The sequence below is a fragment of the Nuphar pumila genome, unplaced genomic scaffold (genome assembly GCF_984573655.1).
Source record: "Nuphar pumila unplaced genomic scaffold, dmNupPumi1.hap1.1 HAP1_SCAFFOLD_788, whole genome shotgun sequence".
Lineage (NCBI taxonomy): Eukaryota > Viridiplantae > Streptophyta > Magnoliopsida > Nymphaeales > Nymphaeaceae > Nuphar > Nuphar pumila.
In genome coordinates this window covers 24,234-45,127 of record NW_028323491.1, presented here as the reverse complement: position 1 = coordinate 45,127, position 20,894 = coordinate 24,234, and the positions used below count along the sequence as shown (strand labels likewise).

Below are 20,894 nucleotides of genomic sequence, written 5' to 3'. Positions count from 1 at the left end.
AAGGCACAATGTCTGGAGACCTCCTTCAGGACACGGGCAAAAGAAGCCTTCATTTTCCTTTGATGTCACTGGTGAGTTTGTTCCCAGCAAAACGTGGCGAAGTCCTGTATTGCCTCGTACATAACCAAAAACTAGACACCCAGGTCCAAGTGGGATTTCTCGTCACGTTAGGCACCAGAAACTTCGCAGCTGGCATCCGATGTGCATGATGAGGAATGGAATCAAAACAATGGAATGCACACTAATTGTGCTTGATGAAGCAACACAGGGGAATGATGTCGGTGCTTGTCGAGACCGAAGCCATCGGATACTGCAAGCAATACTCTCACGGGCGTGGGACGGGCTGACGTCGCGTACGCGTTTACTGTTCGCAACCCACCAAACAAGAATACACCAAGAGCACAAAATATCACGTACTGCAATCGTCAACAGTCATGAAGTGAATTGTTCGCGAGATGAGTCGCAGCAACATCGACCTGCAAGGCCAACTCAAGATGCAAGTGCAATGGCCCACACTGCGAGTGCCACCAAAACAGCTTATTATGGTTCGCTTGCATCATGAGCACATCGTCTACTCATGCTCCCCACCATCTGTATTCAAGGCTTCGGAAAACATGCAAGCCTAGTACCCTATAAGTCACAGTGGTGTATGCAAGCCAAAGACGGGGTCTCTTGGTCCAAAAATACTGCAGGTAAGTGTCGAAAAATATGCGACATCCACACTCATGTGCTACAAGAAGTGGCAGCCGTACCGAGGTTTGCGTTGAACGAGCAGGCAACATATTTATATACCGATGGCAGCAATTGCTCGTCCGTCCTCTCCATTATGGAAGCCAGATTTATCATTATAGTTGTGGACACCTTCTTGCTGAAGTCCGGGCGCTTTATCTGGAGCGCAGGGCGCAAGCTGCCATCTATGCTACCCCTGCTTGCTCTATCCAGAAGACTGTTGCCCGCATGGTCTTCCGTGGCTGCTAGCAAATTCCCCTCCATACACGATGCCGATATGTTCTCCTCATGTCCGTCACTCGTTGGCACTGCAACGTGGGCAATGTTTTGACTGCTCATGGCTTACATGTGTGTTTGCATGCCGAACTTACTACAATTGAACGGCACAGCGCTTCAGAACTTCCAAGCAGAAAATGACTTCGTGTTGTACACTGCATTCAAATGGCACATGGCCCAGCGATCGCTACTCAGACTGAGTCTCATGGTCGTCTGACTGGGTACACGATGATGCTGCATGTGCACAAGCGCATCGTAGGAGGGAGCGTAAGCTACGGCCTGTCTGCTCCACTTCGTGGTCCACGCTTCGCTAGGCTTGGCACGAGGATTTTGCGTACAGCCGGAATCCTGTCGTGCCTTTGAAAATCAGAGTGAGGGTAATAACATCCTTGCTCTCACGGTTAGCGCCTCGGGGCTGGCTTGACAATTTCGTTGTTACAAGCTGCCTTCGTATGTTTTGGCACTAGCTGGGCTGGGCTTTCGCGAGCTCGTCAATGGATTTAGCGTCGACATGAGTAAGCATCATCGGTCTTCATCGCGTCCCGGTGCACGTTTTCGCACGAAGAGCGTGCAGGTGTCAGCTTTGGACTTGCCAGGGGTTGGTATTGGCTGGTGCGCGACAGGAGGCGCGACTCTGCGTGACCTCGGAGAAGAGGACAAGAGGAAGGTTGCTAGATTGATACATCAGGTTCGTTCAACGTCTGCTCGTCTATGCGCGTACGCTTTTGTCACTTTTGCAATGGAGCTGCTTACCTATGCATGGGGACACCCTGGCTTGCGCGTGTCCCACCTGGCACTTCAGCTGAAATCCTGGCTTATTGGATAGCACGTGGCATGCTCTTCCCCGTCATTTGTGGAGCAAACCACCACCATTTTGACCCTGGCAAAATGTGTACAGCATCTGGCTCTGTCATCAGCGACATACATTACCATGAGCAATGCTAGCCAATTTGCCTGCATGTGCGTTGACGCCGCAGGTAGTGGAGCAGGGCGAGCAACTCAAATCGCTGCAGAAGTCTCTTGAGGAGGCAGACAGCGGAGCAAAGCAACGCAGTGAGCAACTCGGGCAGCTCAACCATGAGCTCGCGAAAGTGAACTCTCAGCTGCGTGCAAAGCTGTCCAGCGCGCTAGCCCTGATTCGAGTGTATCAGCACAGGGCCACACTATCCAAGGCATCCCGGAACGCAACAGACTTTTCACCAGGCGACCTCCAGCAATCAGAGTATTTGAACGCCAACATTGAGGACAGCGACAGCGACGGAAGCTTAGCATGCAAGCCTTTGTCCGACCTGCACTGCTTCTCATTTGACACACCCAATCAGCAGGGGCATATGGGGAACGGCCACACAGAGGGGGGGTCAACAGCTGGCACAGCAAGAGTCGAAGAAACACCCGCGTCTGAGACGCCGGACTCAGCATCGCTTGCAAACGTTGGCAACTTCTCAACGTTGGCACCGGCCGGTGAGTCGATGCCTGATGAAGAGGCTCACGCTGCTCGGACTGGCAGCGCTGTTAACGGTACTGTGAAAGATGGCCACAGCAGCAGCAGCCCAGTGCTCGCGGATGCGACCAACACCTCAAAGCAAGCCAAGGTACACGGCCTACTAATTTCACCACGCCAAATTGCGCAAAGCATGTGTGTGCAGTATCCTCACGCACTACATGATCTGATGCATGCGCAATGGGGAGAGTTGACTTTCAGAGTTTCTCACTAGCTGATCGACTTGTGATGTGTCGTGCGCTGTGAATGTGCGAATGTGTTAGCAATGCTTAGTGCTGACAGCTCTCAGCACTCAGCTTGCTGACAAGGGCTATCACTGCCATATGGTTGAATATGCAGAGCAGCAACCTGCAGGTCCAGGGAACGAGCCCTCACAAACCCGGAAAGCGCGCCCAGATATCAGCTAACCCAGGCAAAGCTTGTCCTCCAGCCTCGAGTTCTTCTCCACGCCGATCCCCATCAACCCTTGACCCCCTCCCATCCACCCCTCGTCCAGTGGGCGCTCTCAGTCAGGTTGTGGGGCCAGGCAGCATAGGCGGAACTGCGACTTGTCGCCGCCCCCTCACATCACTCTCCCCAGCAGCTCGAGGAAGAGTCGCTGCTCCTTCGCCACTTGGGAGCAACACGTCCGGCATTCCATCGGCGTCCCGGCTAGAAAAAGACATCGAAGAAGCCACCAGCCAGTCCGTAGAGAGACCAAACATACATTCCACCACAGTGCCACAGCAGACATCGCCGTCAGATCGTGAACACACAACGGAGCGTGGCGAGCAAGAACGCGTGCAGAGTGATACAGAACATGTGCATGAGCCTGTTGTGCGCGACACTGCGCACAACTCAGCGTACGCACATGGCCGCCTGCCCACAGACGCGCCGACAAGGCCGCAGTCATATCTGCACAGCCCAGACAGCAAGGCGCATATTTTTCCGCGCATCGACGGTGGGGCTCACTCGCTGGAATTTCCTGTCATACGGGACGCATCCGCCGAGCCCCCTGGAACGCCTCATCTCCGGGTTCGTGAACAACCTGTCATAATGTCGACGATGACCTCGCCGTTCCCTGAGCATCTGATTCACGGCAGTGCCAACCGAGCAGCCACGGGCTGTGCGCATCTAGATGAGGGAAGCGCGTCATTTGCTGCTGGGGACAGCAGCGCTGGCGGCAGTAGTCTGGATAGCGCAGGGCATGGAAGGCGTGCCGGGGGCTCTTACTACGGGCATCTCTCTGATGATGGTGTGCGCCGCCTGCTTTGTCTGCTGTCAGTGCCTTGTAAGCGCACCCACATACGAGCATGGTGTTTTCTGCATTCACTTGAATCAGTTTGTAATCAGCATGCTTTCTACCATTTTGGGAAGGCACACTGACGGTGCTGCCGTCCAGAAGTTTGTGACGCAGCTGTACCCATATGCGCCACCACGGTTACAATGTCGGTTGTAATTTGTGTGCTGGCAGAGTCATTCAAGATCATGCAAAGAGGGAAATGGAGTAGACGCTGATGATGTGTTTGCCAGGTAAGGGTTCTGCACAATCTCGAATCTCATGTTTGGTGGAGATGAGACTGGCTTGCTCCTGTGAGAGTAGCTCGCGATGCCCCTTGCAGCCATCATGTTCTGAGCGTCCTTTGCACCTTCTAGTTAGCATGCGCAGCACATCCATTCTATTGACTGAGCTGCCATTTGTCAGAGGTGACTTCGTAGGGCAATTGTGATGGCGCAGAACCTCGCATCACAGCATTGGGCTGCATGTTTCAAGTGCCTGAAAGCAACACCCCGCATGTTCATAGAGTGTTGTGTACGTTCCAACTCACGTGCGACTTGCAGGTGATGTCCATGTTCATATTCACCTTGACTCGCACATGATGGATTTCACAGGCAATGGGCGTCCCGACTTGAACCATTTAGGGCACTTTTTGCCCGCTCTGACCCACCAGCAGCCTCCTCCCTCGTTCGGTGCGCTTCCCACCCCACTGTTGGCAAGTCAAACAGCACGCCGCGCCATGCCGCTGTGTTTGTTGCATTCTATGGTTCTTAGATGACCTCATCAAAGGAAACGTCATGGTTCCGCATCAGTGGCCTGAATAAGCTCACAGGAGATGTGTGCTTTGGGAGCATTAAGACACACATCTAAGGATACTATATAGGGGGTCAATAGCGGATGCTGGACATTCGCACAATGCGTGCCACCAAGGGGGAAAAGAGCAAACGGTGGGGAGTGAATGGCAGTATAGCTTGAGGTAGAGTGAAAAGAAACTCCATAATCCTCACACAGTCAACCGCGATGCGTGCAGGGTGTACAACGGCCCCACTGCCAACGTATGGCGCGAGGCACGAGCGAATGGATAGCGCATACCCTCCAGCACAGAACCCTATGCTGGATCGTGACATCTTTGACGACTCTCTCACAGACCTGGTTGCGGAGGTCGAAGCGATGATAAATGCGACCCCCCCCGAGGCGCGCCCACAACCTCGCCGTAGCTCCACCTCTCACTCCTCGCACGCGGCAAACAACGCGTACAATCGAGAGCATAAGGAGCTGGATGCCAAGCAGCAGGCCGCGCTGATTGCATCTTGTTTAGGCATGCAGCATACGACAGGCTCGTCCAGCGATGATACAGACGATGCTCAAGCGGGGTCCATGCGACAACCTGGCTTTGGGCAGGCACTTGATGCTCACGAAGCATCTAGCGGTGTGTCCGCGGGAAACTACGGTGATCCTCGTCATGACGCAACGTTGCACAGTGTAAGGTCATCTACATGGGATCGACCACGATGGGAGAAAGGGAGCGGACAACCTCCTGCAGTGATGCCAAGCTACCAAGCTTTGAAAACTGCTGCAAACACTGCGATCGTCTTGCGATCATGTGCAGCGGCAGTCACGCCGAGCTCAGTTTCGGATAAGGACGCTAGCATTGCAGTGCGGCATCTGGTAAGCGATGTGCTCCTGCCTAGAAGTTGGCAGAGGTCGTTGCCCATCGAGGAAAGGGGGCAGCTCGCGGGGAGGCGCTTGGGGCCTAAAAGTACAACTAGAGCGGTCAAGTTCTCAGGCAGCACGGAGCTGGATGCGCAGCAGCAGGGCCATGTGCCCATACCCACGCCTGAGGAAAGACATACTGCACCGCTGCTGCCTAATGCGGATGCCGCATTGCAGTACGGTGCTGTTCGTTCATCTGAGTTGGACGAGAGGAGAGCACCACTTGCACGGGACGGGTATTGTCTGCCGCAACGACAATCGCGGGCCGGTCATCTGGCTTGTCGAAGGACAGCATGGCACGTCCAGCTGGCCACCTCCAGCAGGAGGAGACGCAATTTACACCAGGGACTTCTGGTGGAACAGCGCCTTGCGTAGTCGGGAACTCGTCGGAAAAGTTAGTTCGTGCGGCAGCGTAACATCGCAGTCTGGCCGTGCAAAGTGGATGCTGAAAATGTGCATGAAAGCATGTGCAGTGAAAGTGATTTTCTTTTGAGCATATTTAACGATGGTGTGTTGTTTTGATGCTCACTGTAATTCGCTTGGCCCATTTGGCAATTAACGCAGGCCTCGAGCCAGCACTTTCTGCAGATGCTTCAGTGCGACGGTGATCCAACCTGCTGTACCGTTGCATCTCAATGTCTGCTCCCAGCCAGACAACGGAGTGACCGACTTGATCCGATTGTTTCCAGGAATGCTGGCAGAATGAGACTCCTCGAAAGCAATGCGCCCATCCAATGATGTTCAAAACATACGTACTGCGACTGCCCCGTGTCAATGCATGCAATAGCTTGCTGCTCGTGATTTCCAAAGATCAGCGGAAATAATGCATATTGTATAGTATGCAAACGACACGAGACCATGGAATCGTTACAGAGCATTGGTGGGGTAGCATCATTGCAAATCAACCTGGGCAGCGAGTAATGGCATGCAAAATCATGCATGATTGCTGTATCTTCTGACCAGCCTTGACATCCGCCCACCTCCAATCTGCACAACTTGCCCCACATGAGAGAATGCAGGGGCTGCATCCTACAAACGCAGAACTGGCAGCACCTCACAGACCGTAGATTGGTTTGTAAAAGGCCCGAGCGCAAAGTTTCATGCGCCACATGGCAAATGTGGCACAAAGAAGCCCCATTCGACGTCAACGGGCTAGCGACGATAGTTGGTGCTGTCGGAGCCGGAGTGCGCATGGCTGAAAAACTAATGTTGCTCAGGAACAGGAAGCTCGACTGCTACTGTTGGCAAACAGCGGATGTACGAAATGCCAAGATCCCGCACAGCCAAATGAAACTTGATGAAACCTGCTGCCGGCAACTTGTCATGATATGCAGATAAGGATCACGCAGCCCCAGCTCCACAGTGAACTGATGCCCAGGCTGTGAATCACCACAATGCATACCCCTATGTTGCAGCATCATTTGCACCATGCTCTATCCATCTATGCATGCTAGATATGCTTCAGAATATTTCTGCTCATCCATGAACTAGGCATTCCGATGAGGTGGCGCTGCTCGTCACCCATCATCGTTCCATTGGTTCATCCAAACTTCAGATCGCCAAGATATGCTTGCTTCAAGTTTGGCAAAAGCTAGGCAGCAAAGCAACTGGCATGAAACGGATACATGTTCATATTATGTCAAAGCTACTCATGCAGCAAATTTGCTGTGCATTTTTATTATGCTTGCCATCCGTTACAGAAGTGCAGTCCTTGCTGGCACCTCATGGGCGACTCCGACATGGGCAGAACTACTACTTGGCACTGCACGACATTGTCAGCAGAGAGACACACCTGACATACGGCTGGCTGGCTTTTCATACAAGCACATCTAATAGAAGAACCCAAGCACCTTGCCTCCAGTCTTCTTGCGTCGTGCTTCTTCATGGTCCATGATGCCAGAGGAAGTCGTCAATACAATGAAGCCGAACAAACGGGACGGCAGCAAGCGAGCTGCCCACTGCTCTAGCTCCTGCACATTTGTCGGTCGGTGTCAGGACAAAGGGTTCCCTGACCCGGCTGCTACTAACATCAGCTTCATACCTCAAACAATGCCTGAATCGATTACATGCTCCAAGCACGTATGTTCCACGCCAATGTTCTGGGTAACAGACTGCTTGACTTCTGCTGAACGTTTTGCTGCTGCCAGTCCTCGCTCCATAGGGTAGCTGGCTCGCCTTGCGGAAAACGCTGCAGAGGTCGCACATCAGACTTCCATCAAGAGAAAGCACTGACGGACGTCCTCTCCACAGTATAACCAGGCTTACTCAAGCACAACGCCAAGTTGCTCGCGACTGCTTGCTGCTCGGCTAGATAGGAACAACGCGTCTGCGATGTTGCTCAGTTGGCACAAGCACTGTAAACTGCATACACGCACAGCGACATGGAAGCGAATGAGTGAAAGCTAGTAATTGGCGTACCCCATGGCTGACGTTGTATCGAGGACTGATGCAGCCACATTTGTTGAGACGACCATTGAGCTCAATGACAATCTTGCCTGCTCTGTGGTCATCAACGTACTCAAATTCTCCGATGTATCCGTGCTTCATCATAAGCTGCAAGAATTTGACGACCACCTTGGAGGCTGGCCTGATCATAACCTGTCGCTTGCCCCGCTTTTCGGCATTGTACATGGTTTTAAGCGCATCGTGCAACACGCTAATGCGCACCATCTTGCCGATGCTAGAGAGACTGCACGAAAGAGGGACAAAGAGGCAGAGGTTTGGGTGGCCTTAGGTTCATAAGGGCTGGTCGAGGATGGACTAACTCGCTCTGTTCGAATACGCGTTATGATGGGGGCCTCAGCCCCTTGCTACCTGCCTGAGTCCGAGGGCGGGATCGAGCTTGGCGCCAAAGAATGACTGAATTGTGATGGATATGACCATCTTCACAAACACACATGGAGAGCCAGGAAACATCGGCCAATTTGAGTAGCCACAGCTGGCCACGATTATAGACGATGGTTTGCATCGTAGTAAACTGACTTCCACTCTTTACTTGGCACGAAGTTGCTTGGCGACCTGAGTTTGGTCGCCATAGGAACGCTCTGCAGTGTAGAACAACATAAACATGATTTTCTGCTCTGCCCAATTGAGTAGCCGTTTGCCGCCCTGTTGCAACCATGTGCTTCCAGATTGCCACGTCGCACAGCATGCATGGCTGTAAATGCGAGTGCTCAGAAGGATCGTGTGCTAAGGAGGTAAACTGTGGATGCACCTCAAAATGTCATTCAATTGGGGAAATGCGGATTGAGCAATGCCTGCAGTTCCAATGAGGACAGAGGAGGTGGAGCACGAGGCATAACCCTGTTCGCACCAGTTGTCCTGTCGCATGAGCTTGGGCGACTCTGCACCTTGTTATCTTGCAATGTCATAGAACGAAGTCACCTTGAGAGTGTGAGTGATTGCGCGCATGCTTTTCATGAAGTGCGTGGCGTGCATGGACATCGACCTATCGGTTTGTGTAAATCGCCATGGTCACAGTTTCAGCACCCTATGAGATGGCGCTGTGTCTCACGCTTATGTATGAAAGATTAATGCCGTCACAATAAGCTCAGAAGACACTTGCAAGGTTTTATATGCTCGCGTTAGACTGGTTGATCACAGGCCTATCTCTGACTTGGCTCCACAAGCATCGGCGATAACGTGGTTTCTACATGGCTACTGAAGAAGAAGAAGAAAACGCGGTCTTTCACGATACATAAAATGGAACACATCATTTTTTATTCCAAGTTGGACCTCAATTATTCACAAAACCGTTGTCTGCAGCCTGTCAGCCAACCAGGAGGTAGCTGTACTAGTTGTGGATGCCACCAGGCTGGTGCAGGAAGCAAAGGACCGGCACAAAACCTGCCGACGGCCACAGCCTGCGCTGGACGTGCTCTGATGGGGGGGCTGCTGATGGGCTGCTTCAAGAAAGATAATGAATCCATTCAGATCACATTCAACAGGCGAAGGGGCCGTTGCGAGGGGTGCAGGTGATTGCCACGTCCGACGGCACAGTGAAAGGCAAAGTTGGCAACCCGCTTTGCGACCCACCTTTGACAGCGCAGGGCAAGCTTGATGTGGGATATGCCGTTGTTCCAGGTATTGCATGCTCCCTCTCCTCTTTTAATTTTGACTTGTATCTTGGCTCCCGCTCAGCTCAGAAACGGTTTTTCCAGCTCCTCTTTTGGTGCAAAAAAGCGTTCAGTTCTTGCAGTTCACCTCTGCCATGCCCCAGCAGAGCAGCCAGCGAAATGTGACGTCAGCCTGTTGGCAAACGTTGCACGTAAGCCTGCGCTGCAGTGGTTGCCTCCCCCACAGCGCAGTGCTGAACGCTTTCGAGATGGTGCCGCCCGTCGGGTAGCGGTGCACAAGGATGTATCTGTCACCAATCCATACTTGAAGTCAGCATTGGTCTGCGTGGGCATTGTAGTGATGGATTGTCGCTGTCTTGGACATTGCCTAAGAGCAAACATGCTCGTCCCAATTGCGGACATTCTCTAGACCTAAGAGCATTGCGATGCGAGTGCGAAGGTGGTGTTGCTTTCAGCCTGAACGGCGTGTTCAGGATAAACACGTTGCACGAGCATTTTCGTCTTGACAACTTCCAGCTTGAAAGTTCAGCCTTTGCCATGTTAGGGCTGCGCTTGGAGCCTCCATACAACTGTCTATACTCCGAGGAAACCACGGAGACGTCAAATTGTTGAACACTAAGGACACACCCACCTCTGCATAGCAGTTCCAGTGACGTCAAGGAGCACCCACCTCTGCATGGCAGTTTACTGGCCGGTGAGGCTGTGACGCTACGACCTTTGCGTCACCGCATGTTGACACATTCATGAGTGCCATACAAACACGATGTCCTATTGCCACAGCAAATTTGCGTTCCGATTGAATATGGCTGCTCTGGCTGCAGGTACACTGGCTATTGTCAGAACCCAGCCCATATCCCCAGTTCCTTATACAGGCACTGTTCAAATTACATCAGGAGAAATTGCAGAGGATCTGGCTGTGTACATGGCAGAAAGCGAACAAACCAACAGTTGCAATCGCTCTTGGCGTGCAAATAGGTACCGATGGTAACATTGCAGGAGCAGGGGGGTACTTTATTCAGGTGCGAGTGATGCTGTGCCTCTCATATCTGGGCCGCTGTTGTTGCAATAGAGCGTTTTGGTGAACACCAAATGCCTGTGCAGGATCAGTAGGCCCGTTTTTAACTCAATCTTCTATCATTTCGATATTGTATCAAGACTTATTGAGGGCTTTCGTCAGGCCATGTGAGTTTGCACTGAGCACTCGTTGCATCAAGTCTGTTCTTACCACCAGCTTGCCTGCCACGGTTTGATGCTTGTGTTTTTGTAACAGGGGTTTGCATTAGAGGTGAGCCTCTGTTTGTTTTCAAGCTGCAGCGGTATTTTGTTTGATGCCGGCAAACTGTCGACGCAGGTTCTGCCCTTCGTGTCAGATGACACAATTGCCAAGTTGGAAAGCAATCTCAGTATGATGCCCGCCATTTCTGACTTGATGGCGGGAGGAATGCCATTAGAAAAGGTCAGGGACATCATATTAGATGGTATTGGAGAGGATCCCTCCGTACAGTCAGAGATCGAGCCAAAGTTTGGACCATGTGAGCAGGATGATTTGCTGGTGGCTGACTCAGTGTTCTCGAATCCTGGGTTGATTTGTCTGACAAATGCAGGCTTGCCCTACTGAAAGCAACCCAGCGAAACTTGGCTGCATGTCTTACCCGCGATAAGCATGGTACAGGAGTCACGACGCTGGCCTGCATCCCTCATACCTGGTACAAACACAGCCATTTGGTGGGCGGTTTATTACATCCTACGTACGACACTTCAGCATTTCCTGGGGACCGTTTGAAACCGATTATGCCTTTGCTACGTGATGCACTATTTGTGCACTGATGGGTTGCAGGTGATTATTGAAACCTAGGCCAAGATGGTAGGCTGCTATCTTGAAAACGTGTGTCCTGGTGCAGGCCGAATGAAGCGGGCAGTAGCAGCGCTTGGGAAGGCAGAGGTGGAAGACATACTAGCAAAGGAAGGGAGGTTGAAGTGACATGCCAATTTTGTGCGGAGACATACACCCTGGATCATGACGAGCTTCTTGCGGCAGCTCACATACAGCAACAAACCTAGATAGCGGAGGAGAGTGATGGAAGAGCAACCATACCGGTAGTAGAGCGGAACAAGCCAAGCTGGAAATCTCTTAGAATTTGAAACACTCCTAGATTTCCATTCCATCACCATCCCCCATTTCGTGGTCCTGCACTCATGATTCCTAAACCCTTCGCGTGCCTTCCCAAACCTTGCATACCTGCAGACTCTCCTTGAAGTACATAGTCTCGGTGCCAGTTTAATCTCGTCAAACCTCGAGCCTGATTGGTGTGATCCAGGGTGATCTCCTTGCACCACATGGCTTGTCCTGTCCAGCAGCCTCGACTGGGTGCACAGACCTGCTGCATGTGGCATGCTTATCTTACACAACATGGACATCCACATAACAATCACATTGTCAGTTCCATGATCGCTGACACAATGTCGCTATCTGTATGTTTCAGTGCCTTGACCGCCTTAGCACGGCTGACGCCTGCTTGATTCATTACAAGCTCAATGTCCTTCTCTTCGATGCCTGCTGCATCCACCTCCTCGTCATCCTCATCATCAGCCGCGGATGCACTGACTTCAGCTGCTTGCACGGCCTTGGAGCCGAGCTAGGCAGGAACGACTGAGCTGCTTGAGCCTGAGCCTGGAGCGCCCAGGTCCTCAATTTTTGCTTCGCCGAAGATGATGTACGTGTCAGCGTTCGGGCTCTTGAACACATCTGGCTTCGCGATGACAAACATGATCTGCAGGCACAAGGCACCCTTCAGCCACCAGCACTCTGCAGGACTTGCAAAAGGTGCTTTCTACAATAAGGTGCAGGACACAAGCAAATGAGAGCGTCTCTCAATTCCTCAGAAATGATGATTAGATGAGACGTACGTTTTTAGATTTCTTGATAGTAACTTTGCCCACGTTTGGAACTGGCTTCATGCCAAGCTTCTGCATGGCCTTCCTGGATTTCTTCTCCGAGCGGCTCTGGCGTCCACGAGACCGGCCCTCTGCACACGAAACCGTCGCGGTAAGTGCGAAAGATGTGTTATACAGATCGCTGGTACGATCTACAAACAGCCAGTATGTCCCCATATAGCGAAGAAGTATGGCCCCACATAGCCAGGTGACGCGAATACCTGAAACGACTCAAGCGATGACAACTTACAGACGTGAAGATTGGGATACAAATCGTGTGTCTGTAAACTGCGTGATTGGCGTCGCAGTCCTTCCTAGAGAACAATCAGCAACCCTTACGCACCTTCTGTCTCGGCATCATCATCTTCCATGTCATCGTCACTGACATCGGAGATATCATCGTCATCCTGTACGTTGCAATCACACGTTGGAACGAACTGCATGGACTTGCAAAAGGAGCAACGAAACGCCCAGCTGGATCCGCACCTCCACCTCCTCAATCGGCTTTTCCTGGTCTGCCGTCATGATGATATAATGTCTCAAGTACAAAGAAGAATGAAAGAAGAACACTCCAACGTGCGTTGGTCCATTTGTGGAGTACAGACCCTCGCATTCAACACCACCCTAGTTTGCACAGCAGCAGCCTCGCTTGGCGCCAACACGTCATTCGGGCGCGTTACCCCTTTTCGCGGGAACTCGTCCCATCCATGCTGTGGAAATTTGAAAGCCTGGATTTCCGTGCAAGTAGGAAAAATCAAATCATCAGCTTTGCTCTGCACAAAGCAAACCGAAAACGAAGTTGGGCTACTCGAATGCTTATTGCAGGCGCACTTCGACAAATCTGCTGTCATAGTTCGAGATGTCAACAATTACAATCCATCCCAGCAACAGCAATACAATCAATATAGATGTCGAAACGCTGCAGTAAATGAGTTAACTCACATCCATTGCAATTCCCCCGCAGACGCTGTTCGTCCCTGACTTTCTTTTGCCACCGCTGAACAGGGTTGATAGCAGTATGTTCTCCCCGAGTCCCATCGTGAAAGTGGCGTTCACCAGCATCGAGCAGCCCAGGAATCGAATTTTGCGTGTTACTGAAGGTATGAACTGTCATTGTTCGCGCTGGTTTGTGGCTGCGTTGACTTTGCGCAAGATGAATCAGCATCAAACTCTGGCGACAGAAAGTCATTTGCTACCTCAATGCGACACCACGCGAAGACCTTGTGTGTTTATCGCGTGTATATTGATGATGTGTGATGGTATGTTTGCAGAGCACGAGTACCTTGTCGTGGATGGTCTTACCGTGAGGAGAAAGCGAGACAAGCAACAAGTTTCGGCACCACGTACAGCGACAGCTTCCGGTCAGAACAAGTCAGGGCATGCCGATTTTGAAGCTCAACCCGAGGTCTCCGTTCCGGCTGTGAATCATGCAAATAGCCCTGTGCAAGCTTCCGTGGCACAACCACTCTGCGAACCTCGACCTGCAAGTTTGAATGCTGGGGCAGCTGTCGCTGCTATCAGCCAGAGACACGCCGAATTCGACGGCCTTTCCCCGCAAGATCGGGTGCTTAAACTTTGCACTATGGCTTGCCAACAGATTCGGGATCAGTCGTTGGGCACTTCATCCAAGACAGATGCAGCCACACACATTTTGCAGTCTATTATTGACGAGATGCAAGGTGTTGTTGCCAAAAGTCTATCTGAAGGCCGTGTTCAAGTCTCTTCCCAACAGTCAGGTGCACGGCAGCTCTCTCAGACTTTGAGTGTTCCGAGCCTGCAAGAGCAGAAGGCATCTCTCAGGAGCGAAATACAATGCCTGGAAGAGGAGCATTGGAATTGGACATCATTAGCAGACAGCATTTCAGCCTCCAGCAACAACTGCGTTGATGAAAACACTCCCTTGCAGCGTCATGACCAGCCGGTTAGCACTCCTGAAGCAGCAGACTCTGAAGCGACCGATCAATTGCTCAGGACACAAGCCCTACACAAGGCAATCATGCAGGTGAGTCTGGTACAGTCGACCCTGGCTATACCGAACCCATTTGTGCCCCAGAAAAAGGTTTGGTATATCCAGAGGTTTGGTATAAAGGGGTGCAGTTCAGTGGAAAACATCAGGGTGGATCCGTTGCCATGGGGTTTGGTATATCAGAGGTTTGGTATAGCTGGGGTTTGATATAGCCAGGGTCGACTGTAGTTGTTTTGTATCGACGCCCTCTGGAACATGGGCATGATTGTGAAGTCGTTGAGAAAAGTCAAACAAGAAGGAGCAAAGTATGTTCTGCAGTTTGTTGCAATCGTTATTTGGGATGACCGATGAACCTAGCTTCTTCTTACATCATCCCAAATTGCCGTTGCGCACGTACATCAGCTTGAATGACTGTACGGCAAAATTTGGGGAAACGCTCTGGTTCAGGGAACAATGGCATGTTTGAGATTGTATATCCTTTACCTGAGTGTGCTGCTATCAACCCAGCTTTGAGTGACCAGCGAGCTTGCAAAATTGCCTGCAGATGGAAGTACTGTCAGGGCTTCTTGACACAGTGGAAGAACTGAGGGATAAAGGGCGCCATGCTACAGCAGCGTTAGAGGTGTGCACTTGCCATCACATCGGTGCACATGTCTGTTTTGTTACTGTGTACTGCTCCAGTGTGCGTTGGTATGTTCACTTTGTTGACAACCCCTTGTCAGGGAAGCTCCTCAACAGATTAAACCCATGCTTCTCATGTATGACAGCCATCTTTTGCATCTGTCTTCATCTTGCTTCTCGTCCCACTCCTGTCATCGGTACCTGCTACATTAAATCATTAGATATCAAGTCAAAGCGAACATGCTAAGCAGCTCTGCCCATGCATGCGGCCATTCACCAAATGTAAAACATTATCGCAGGGCCATAGCAATCTGCATCTGCCATCCCAGGATTTTGCGGACTCGTCCGAAAAAGGCGATCATAGCATACAGCTGCGATCCAAAACGGCCTGTGATGACAGGCGTGACATGTGCAGAAGCACTACCACGAGAAGTTTGCCAGGAAGCTACCTCACGTTGATTCCCCGGCGAATGCTATCCGGCAGCTGGCAGCTTCCCAGTCGCCCCAGTTGGGCATCTACTGATCAGCACCTATCCTGTACCATGGTGTGGCTGAGGCAGTGAATCATGTATGCATAATTGTGGGCTGTAGATTTAGGCACGAGAGCAGGCTCTCTCGCCTGTTGTCAACGCCAACGCCGGCCCTCTTGGGTGGCGTATTTTGTTGAGTTTCTGAGCTGTAGAGCGCAGCCATGACACATGCAGAATTGTGCCCATACAATTTCTTTCCAGTGCTGTAATGCCCTTCAGGACATCCTGGGCAACGACACGCACGTAGCAGAAGTCATGGGGTCATGTGCTGCACACCGATGCATGCAAACTTGTGACAGTGCATGTATCTGCACCTGTTGATGACATGCTCCTCGTGTGCTGCGCACTGACGCATGCTGACTTGGCATCGTGCATACTCTGCGCCTGTAGATTCTGGCATTTTTTGTGACCGCCCAAGTGCGGGTGTTGTTACGGTACATATAGCGCATGGCAACAGCTCCATGACCCATGTTATCGCAACAAAGTTTCGTCTCCTTTTGTTCACAAGCAGCTCTGTGAATTGACCACCTGGGTGAGTGAAAGTCACCTGTGCCCCAAGTTGAACCCCCCCAACATTTTACTGGGTCGGAATCAAATGATCTCGAAGAATTTTAGCTTCCCTGAGGGGCGAGATGGCCAAAACCATGCGGCGTGCGTTTCATGTCGATATTATTCAGTCTTCTATTTACCATGTTTTCACTCCCAGGACCACTCAAACGTATCCCCCCTCAGCTTGTTGCTTGGAACCAAATTCTTGCCACGTTATCACTTGCAGATTCAGCATGGTCCCGAGCTATGCAGTGCTTCTTATGTCCGTACCGTAGCAAATTAGACCGATGGACGAAACTGCTGTGATGTGACATTTTACATTTCTTTTTGTTCCAAGTGTTTGGACTATTTCAGAAACGTGACAATGTCACATTCCTTATTCCCCATCTTCTTGGACGAGTGCCGCAGGCGAAATTTTTTCTCTATGCTTCCTCTGACGAGCAGCAGCCGAAGCACGTCCTATGTCGTACGTTTGAGCTTCGCTGAGTGCAACAGGGACAGGTACTGGCACGGGCTGTGCAGCCTTCCTCTGCGCAGCAGCCAACTCTGCTTGGGCAATACGAACAGCGGTATTGAATTCTCTCTCGGTTCTTTCATCGGCTGTCAGCTCGCTGACCTTCTTGAAAGACAGGCTACTCTGCCTGAGGCCAACCTCAGATGGGTCGGGTGGAACGCGAGATTTCACCATGATGAAAGAAAACAGTGACTTGAACTTTGCGAGTGTCGTCTATACGCCTGGAGGTGTACCTCATGCGGGGTACGCCAATTGGCACCGTTGTGATCTAGGAATACGTCAGGGTACAGTCGCTGAGGCGCAGGGTTCTGGCAGGTTACGGGCTGACCGTAGGCCTTGGAAAAATTTTCGAGCGTGACAGCGTGACAGGGTGAATTTCTTTTTTGTTCGACTGGTTGGACGAAAAATTTTACTTGTGACGGGTGACGGCATTAAACCCTATAGAAAAGTGGACTACTTTTTCCCAGGTGTGACTGTGACCGTCCATCGGTCTAATTCACTACGGTATGCATCGCCGATAGAAGCAAGGACGTATGCACTTACCAAGGCAGATATCTCGGGATAGCCCATCGTGACAATGAAGTGAGTGGGGTGGTGACGTCGCCCAGGCAGCACGACAGCACCGTACCTGTGGCTTTGTGCACGCGGATGAGAGAGCAGATTCACGTAAATGCGGGTTATATGAGAGTGCTTAAACAATCAGCGCTAGTAAACAGCTCGAGAGCTCAACAATTGCTTCGGTCTCGACTAGTCTTAGTCTACGGGTCGGTCACCAAAATCAATCCGTTAGTGTAAGCCCCGTGATCAAGATGCTGCCCAAAGTCAAATTCCATCTTGGAATGGCCATCAGTAAGGTAAGATACCGTCGTGATGTGGTATTCTGCACGTTCAAGTGCTTCAACTGAGTGCACTCGATAGGAGGGACGTGTGACCCTGGCAAACATATTCTGGGGAGGTCAATTCGAGTTATGTTCTTTCACAGATTTGCAGAGGTCATTTCCAACTGAGATCTTGTGATATTGTCCGTTTGGTGGATTGTCGCTGTTAACACAAGTGTGCGTCTTCTCGGAACATGAGAAGTGTTTGCATGCTTACGCACCTGAATCCCTCCTCAACGGGGTCATCCTCCCCTGGAAAAATATTTCATGAACTCAAAAATCACATTGCTGCATTGCTGCGTATTTTTGCTTGCAAATGGTAGGTCCCACGTGACTTTCCGTGACAACTATGTGAAATGTTGGGCACCCACAGCAATCGATTGATCAGCAAGTGCGTTCGAGAAAGGCTTCACACAGATACAGAAGCAGCACTGAGCAGTATTACAAGCTTCCAAGTTCGTTGTATGTTCATCAGGGGCGTTCGATGCAGACCATCATGACCACAACTGTGGTCGTAGCGGTCGGGCTGCTCGCCCCCGTCCTGGCGAGCGCTGGAAGAGAAGCGCGGCTGTTTCAGCAGCCAAGACCACAGGCATGATGCGGCAGGCTCGAGAGAATTCTCGCCACAAGTGAAGGCTACTCGGTCATATCCAGGTACGGTTGAAAGAAGCCTGCTCAGTCCTCAATCAATACGAACATATCTGAAAGGAAGGTACACAGACCTGTCTAGATGTGATGCTGCATGTCCATTACACGTCAAAACTCCTGATAATCTAGAGGTCCACAACACCAGTGCGTCAACATGGACTTTGGCAACCCCAAGCTCTTGAAAGCTGGCTTGAATGAAGTGCTGGCGTACCCTCTGCACAGGTAGAAAGAAAAGCCTCCAAACAGCACGTCTAAGTGGCGTGTTTGGATGCATTCAGCACTTTCTTACCCGAATGAGCCAGATTCTCCTGCCAAAAATGGAAATTAATGCATCCTTCCCGGAAACTGTGCACCCTGACACCCTGCTGTTGCAAGAGGCCCCAAGCGTGAGGGTTTGCTTTATGCATAGGCCTACCAAGGAGATGAGCTGCATAGGTCTTTCCTTAGAACGCACTCACAAGTTCCAAAAGTTGTGCATGCTGAACATCCCATCGGACGGCGCCTGCCAAAAACTTGGAAGGCTTGGGCCATGCACACAAGGGAGTTCAATCCCTTCAAGTTCATCCCCTGAGAGTGGCCAAAGATTTCACCTTCCTGCAGGGCTGAGGGACGTTACCCCACGTGACGTGCGATCTTGCGAGACACTCTTTCCGAACCCACTTTGACATGCAATATGTAGATGGAATACTTGACAGTGCACTTGCGGCCTACAACCTGCAGTTCATGCAACAGAACATTGCCAGCCAGCAGGCGTGGGCAGCGGGCAAAGCAGCCATGGCATTACCTGAGTACGCCAAGGTCCATGTGGAGGCGTTAGTGTTGTAAAAAGAAACATCATTATCACGTAGGCCATGCTGCAGGTGGCATTTCTCAAGGTAGTGGGCAAGGAAGGTCAAGCCTTGCCATCCGAAGGCGGCGCCACATAGAAGGGCTGCAGGCAAGAAACAAGGCCCTCAGGGGAAAAGTCCTCAAGATGGAAGCTGCCAGCCTGCGTATCTGGCACTTCTATCTTCCCAAGGTCAAGAAGCAGCTGGAACTTCTAACAGCCAGCGGTTTTGCATTTACCATGCACACGTTGAAAGCTCCCTGGCCACGAGGGAACCTCAACTTACCGTCCTGCGTATGACGTGGCCCGGACCCGACTCTCCAAGCTTCGACGCTTGGCTTGAGTTTGAGGCAGGAATCCTGAGAGATTGGATTGCCGTTCTCGAGCAGGAACACTGCCATTTTGCCTGGTGGGCACGACATTAGGCGTGTTTGAATAGGCCTAGGGAAGATGCCTAGGGAAAATCAACTGTACTGTCATCAGGTGGTTTATTAGTGACTATTGGTGACTAATAATAGAAAGTGTACCGCCTGTAATGTAACAATAACATCGTCAAGTCTGATGAGGGTTGACGACCTGCGTTTGCGCCACTTTGCCGCTGCTGTTGAGATTGGAGGATGTTGTTACTGCATGTGTAATGGGCGGGTGTGCGTTACAATAGACACTAAATTCGGCTGCCGTGACCGACTTCGACCTCGAGGCAGGGTCTCTGTAGACAGCATGAAACACCTAAAAACAGAGCAGAGGGCTCTAGATAGTTCCGGGCGATACGGTGGTTGCGGCTATGTACCTACGATCGCGATGACTTGAATACTGAGTGTGACGTTTTTGTAGCAACGTGCATGATGTAGCAGCATCTAATACAAGACAAGCGCGTCCCAAGAGGAGTGAGTGCATGCACAAATGTCATCCCACCGATGGACATGCCTTGTAGGCCGGAATGCAGGCAAGGCGTTGATGAAGCCCTTGTTGGGATTCACAACTCAGATTATTGGTAATATCAGTATGAATTTCTTGGGGGGACATCAGCAATGATATGATGATTGCCTTTGTCTCCTTTCAGATGGCTTGTAAAAGAATACGGACGGCGTTGTTGTGGCGTTTAACGATTCTGCTCTTCATACTTGGGTGGCTGCAACTTCCGCAAATAATATGTGATGTGGTATCTGGGTTTTTGCATAGTGGGCATTAAACGGCCACTCTGCCTGCAGTATATCTGAGGAGGAGCTTGAAGTTGGAGAGTTCGCACGTCAAAGCTCTGGCAAGGGTTTGCCTTTGTTTGCCTGTGATGTCTGGGCCCCAAGCAGTGGACCGGTGTTTTTGTGCAGATTATGTCCAGTCCCTCAGCATAGGAAGTGTTGGGAGGGTGGAGTATAGGGTCGTGTTGTTCCATCTGCTTTGTGACATCTTTACGGGCATTTGTAAAGATAGTGCCGGTTGCGGCAGCTGATTCACTCGTTGAGATTATGGCATTGGATATGATTTGACTTGCATCTGTGGGTGGTTTCAGCTACCTGTTGTGCATATGGTAAGAAGGGATTGTTTCATGGAAGGCATAGTAGTTCAGGCCCCGCAATCGGGATTGTTAGGCGCAAGAAGTGCGGCCTCTTTTGCTGCTTTATCAGCTCGTTCATTGCCTTCGATGCCTACTTGGATTGACTTTGTGAAGGTGTGTGTGGAGGCCAATTGCAGCGCGGTCCAGGAACAGTCTGACAATGTCATCAACAAGTGCACCGTGCAGTTTGCGGTCTATGCTATGTGGGTTAGAGAGTGCGGCGGCTATGGCGTGCAATGTGGATAGGCTGTGCAAATATGCAAGGCATGAGGTGTATTGGATGTGCAAAATTTCCCTATTCTTGTCCTCTGTGCCCTTCC

General features: G+C 51.2%; 1 protein-coding gene and 1 pseudogene across 2 annotated transcripts; both read right to left on the bottom strand.

Moving 5' to 3' along the window:
• Nucleotides 1-6,335: 6,335 nt before the first annotated feature.
• LOC149809753 (small ribosomal subunit protein uS8z/uS8w-like) lies at nucleotides 6,336-8,147 on the bottom strand. The gene is made up of 3 exons (XM_089994626.1): nucleotides 7,896-8,147; nucleotides 7,270-7,447; nucleotides 6,336-6,464 (listed from the first exon to the last, which is right to left on the bottom strand). Exons 1-2 carry the CDS (start codon nucleotides 8,145-8,147, stop codon nucleotides 7,307-7,309), a joined length of 393 nt encoding a protein of 130 aa, XP_089850752.1. The 3' UTR covers nucleotides 6,336-6,464; nucleotides 7,270-7,306.
• Nucleotides 8,148-11,982: 3,835 nt separating this feature from the next.
• LOC149809752 (nascent polypeptide-associated complex subunit alpha-like protein 1) lies at nucleotides 11,983-13,024 on the bottom strand (annotated as a pseudogene). Its single transcript, XR_016429573.1, has 4 exons — nucleotides 12,974-13,024; nucleotides 12,831-12,894; nucleotides 12,461-12,579; nucleotides 11,983-12,324 (listed from the first exon to the last, which is right to left on the bottom strand). The product of XR_016429573.1 is annotated as a nascent polypeptide-associated complex subunit alpha-like protein 1 (transcript).
• Nucleotides 13,025-20,894: the final 7,870 nt, after the last annotated feature.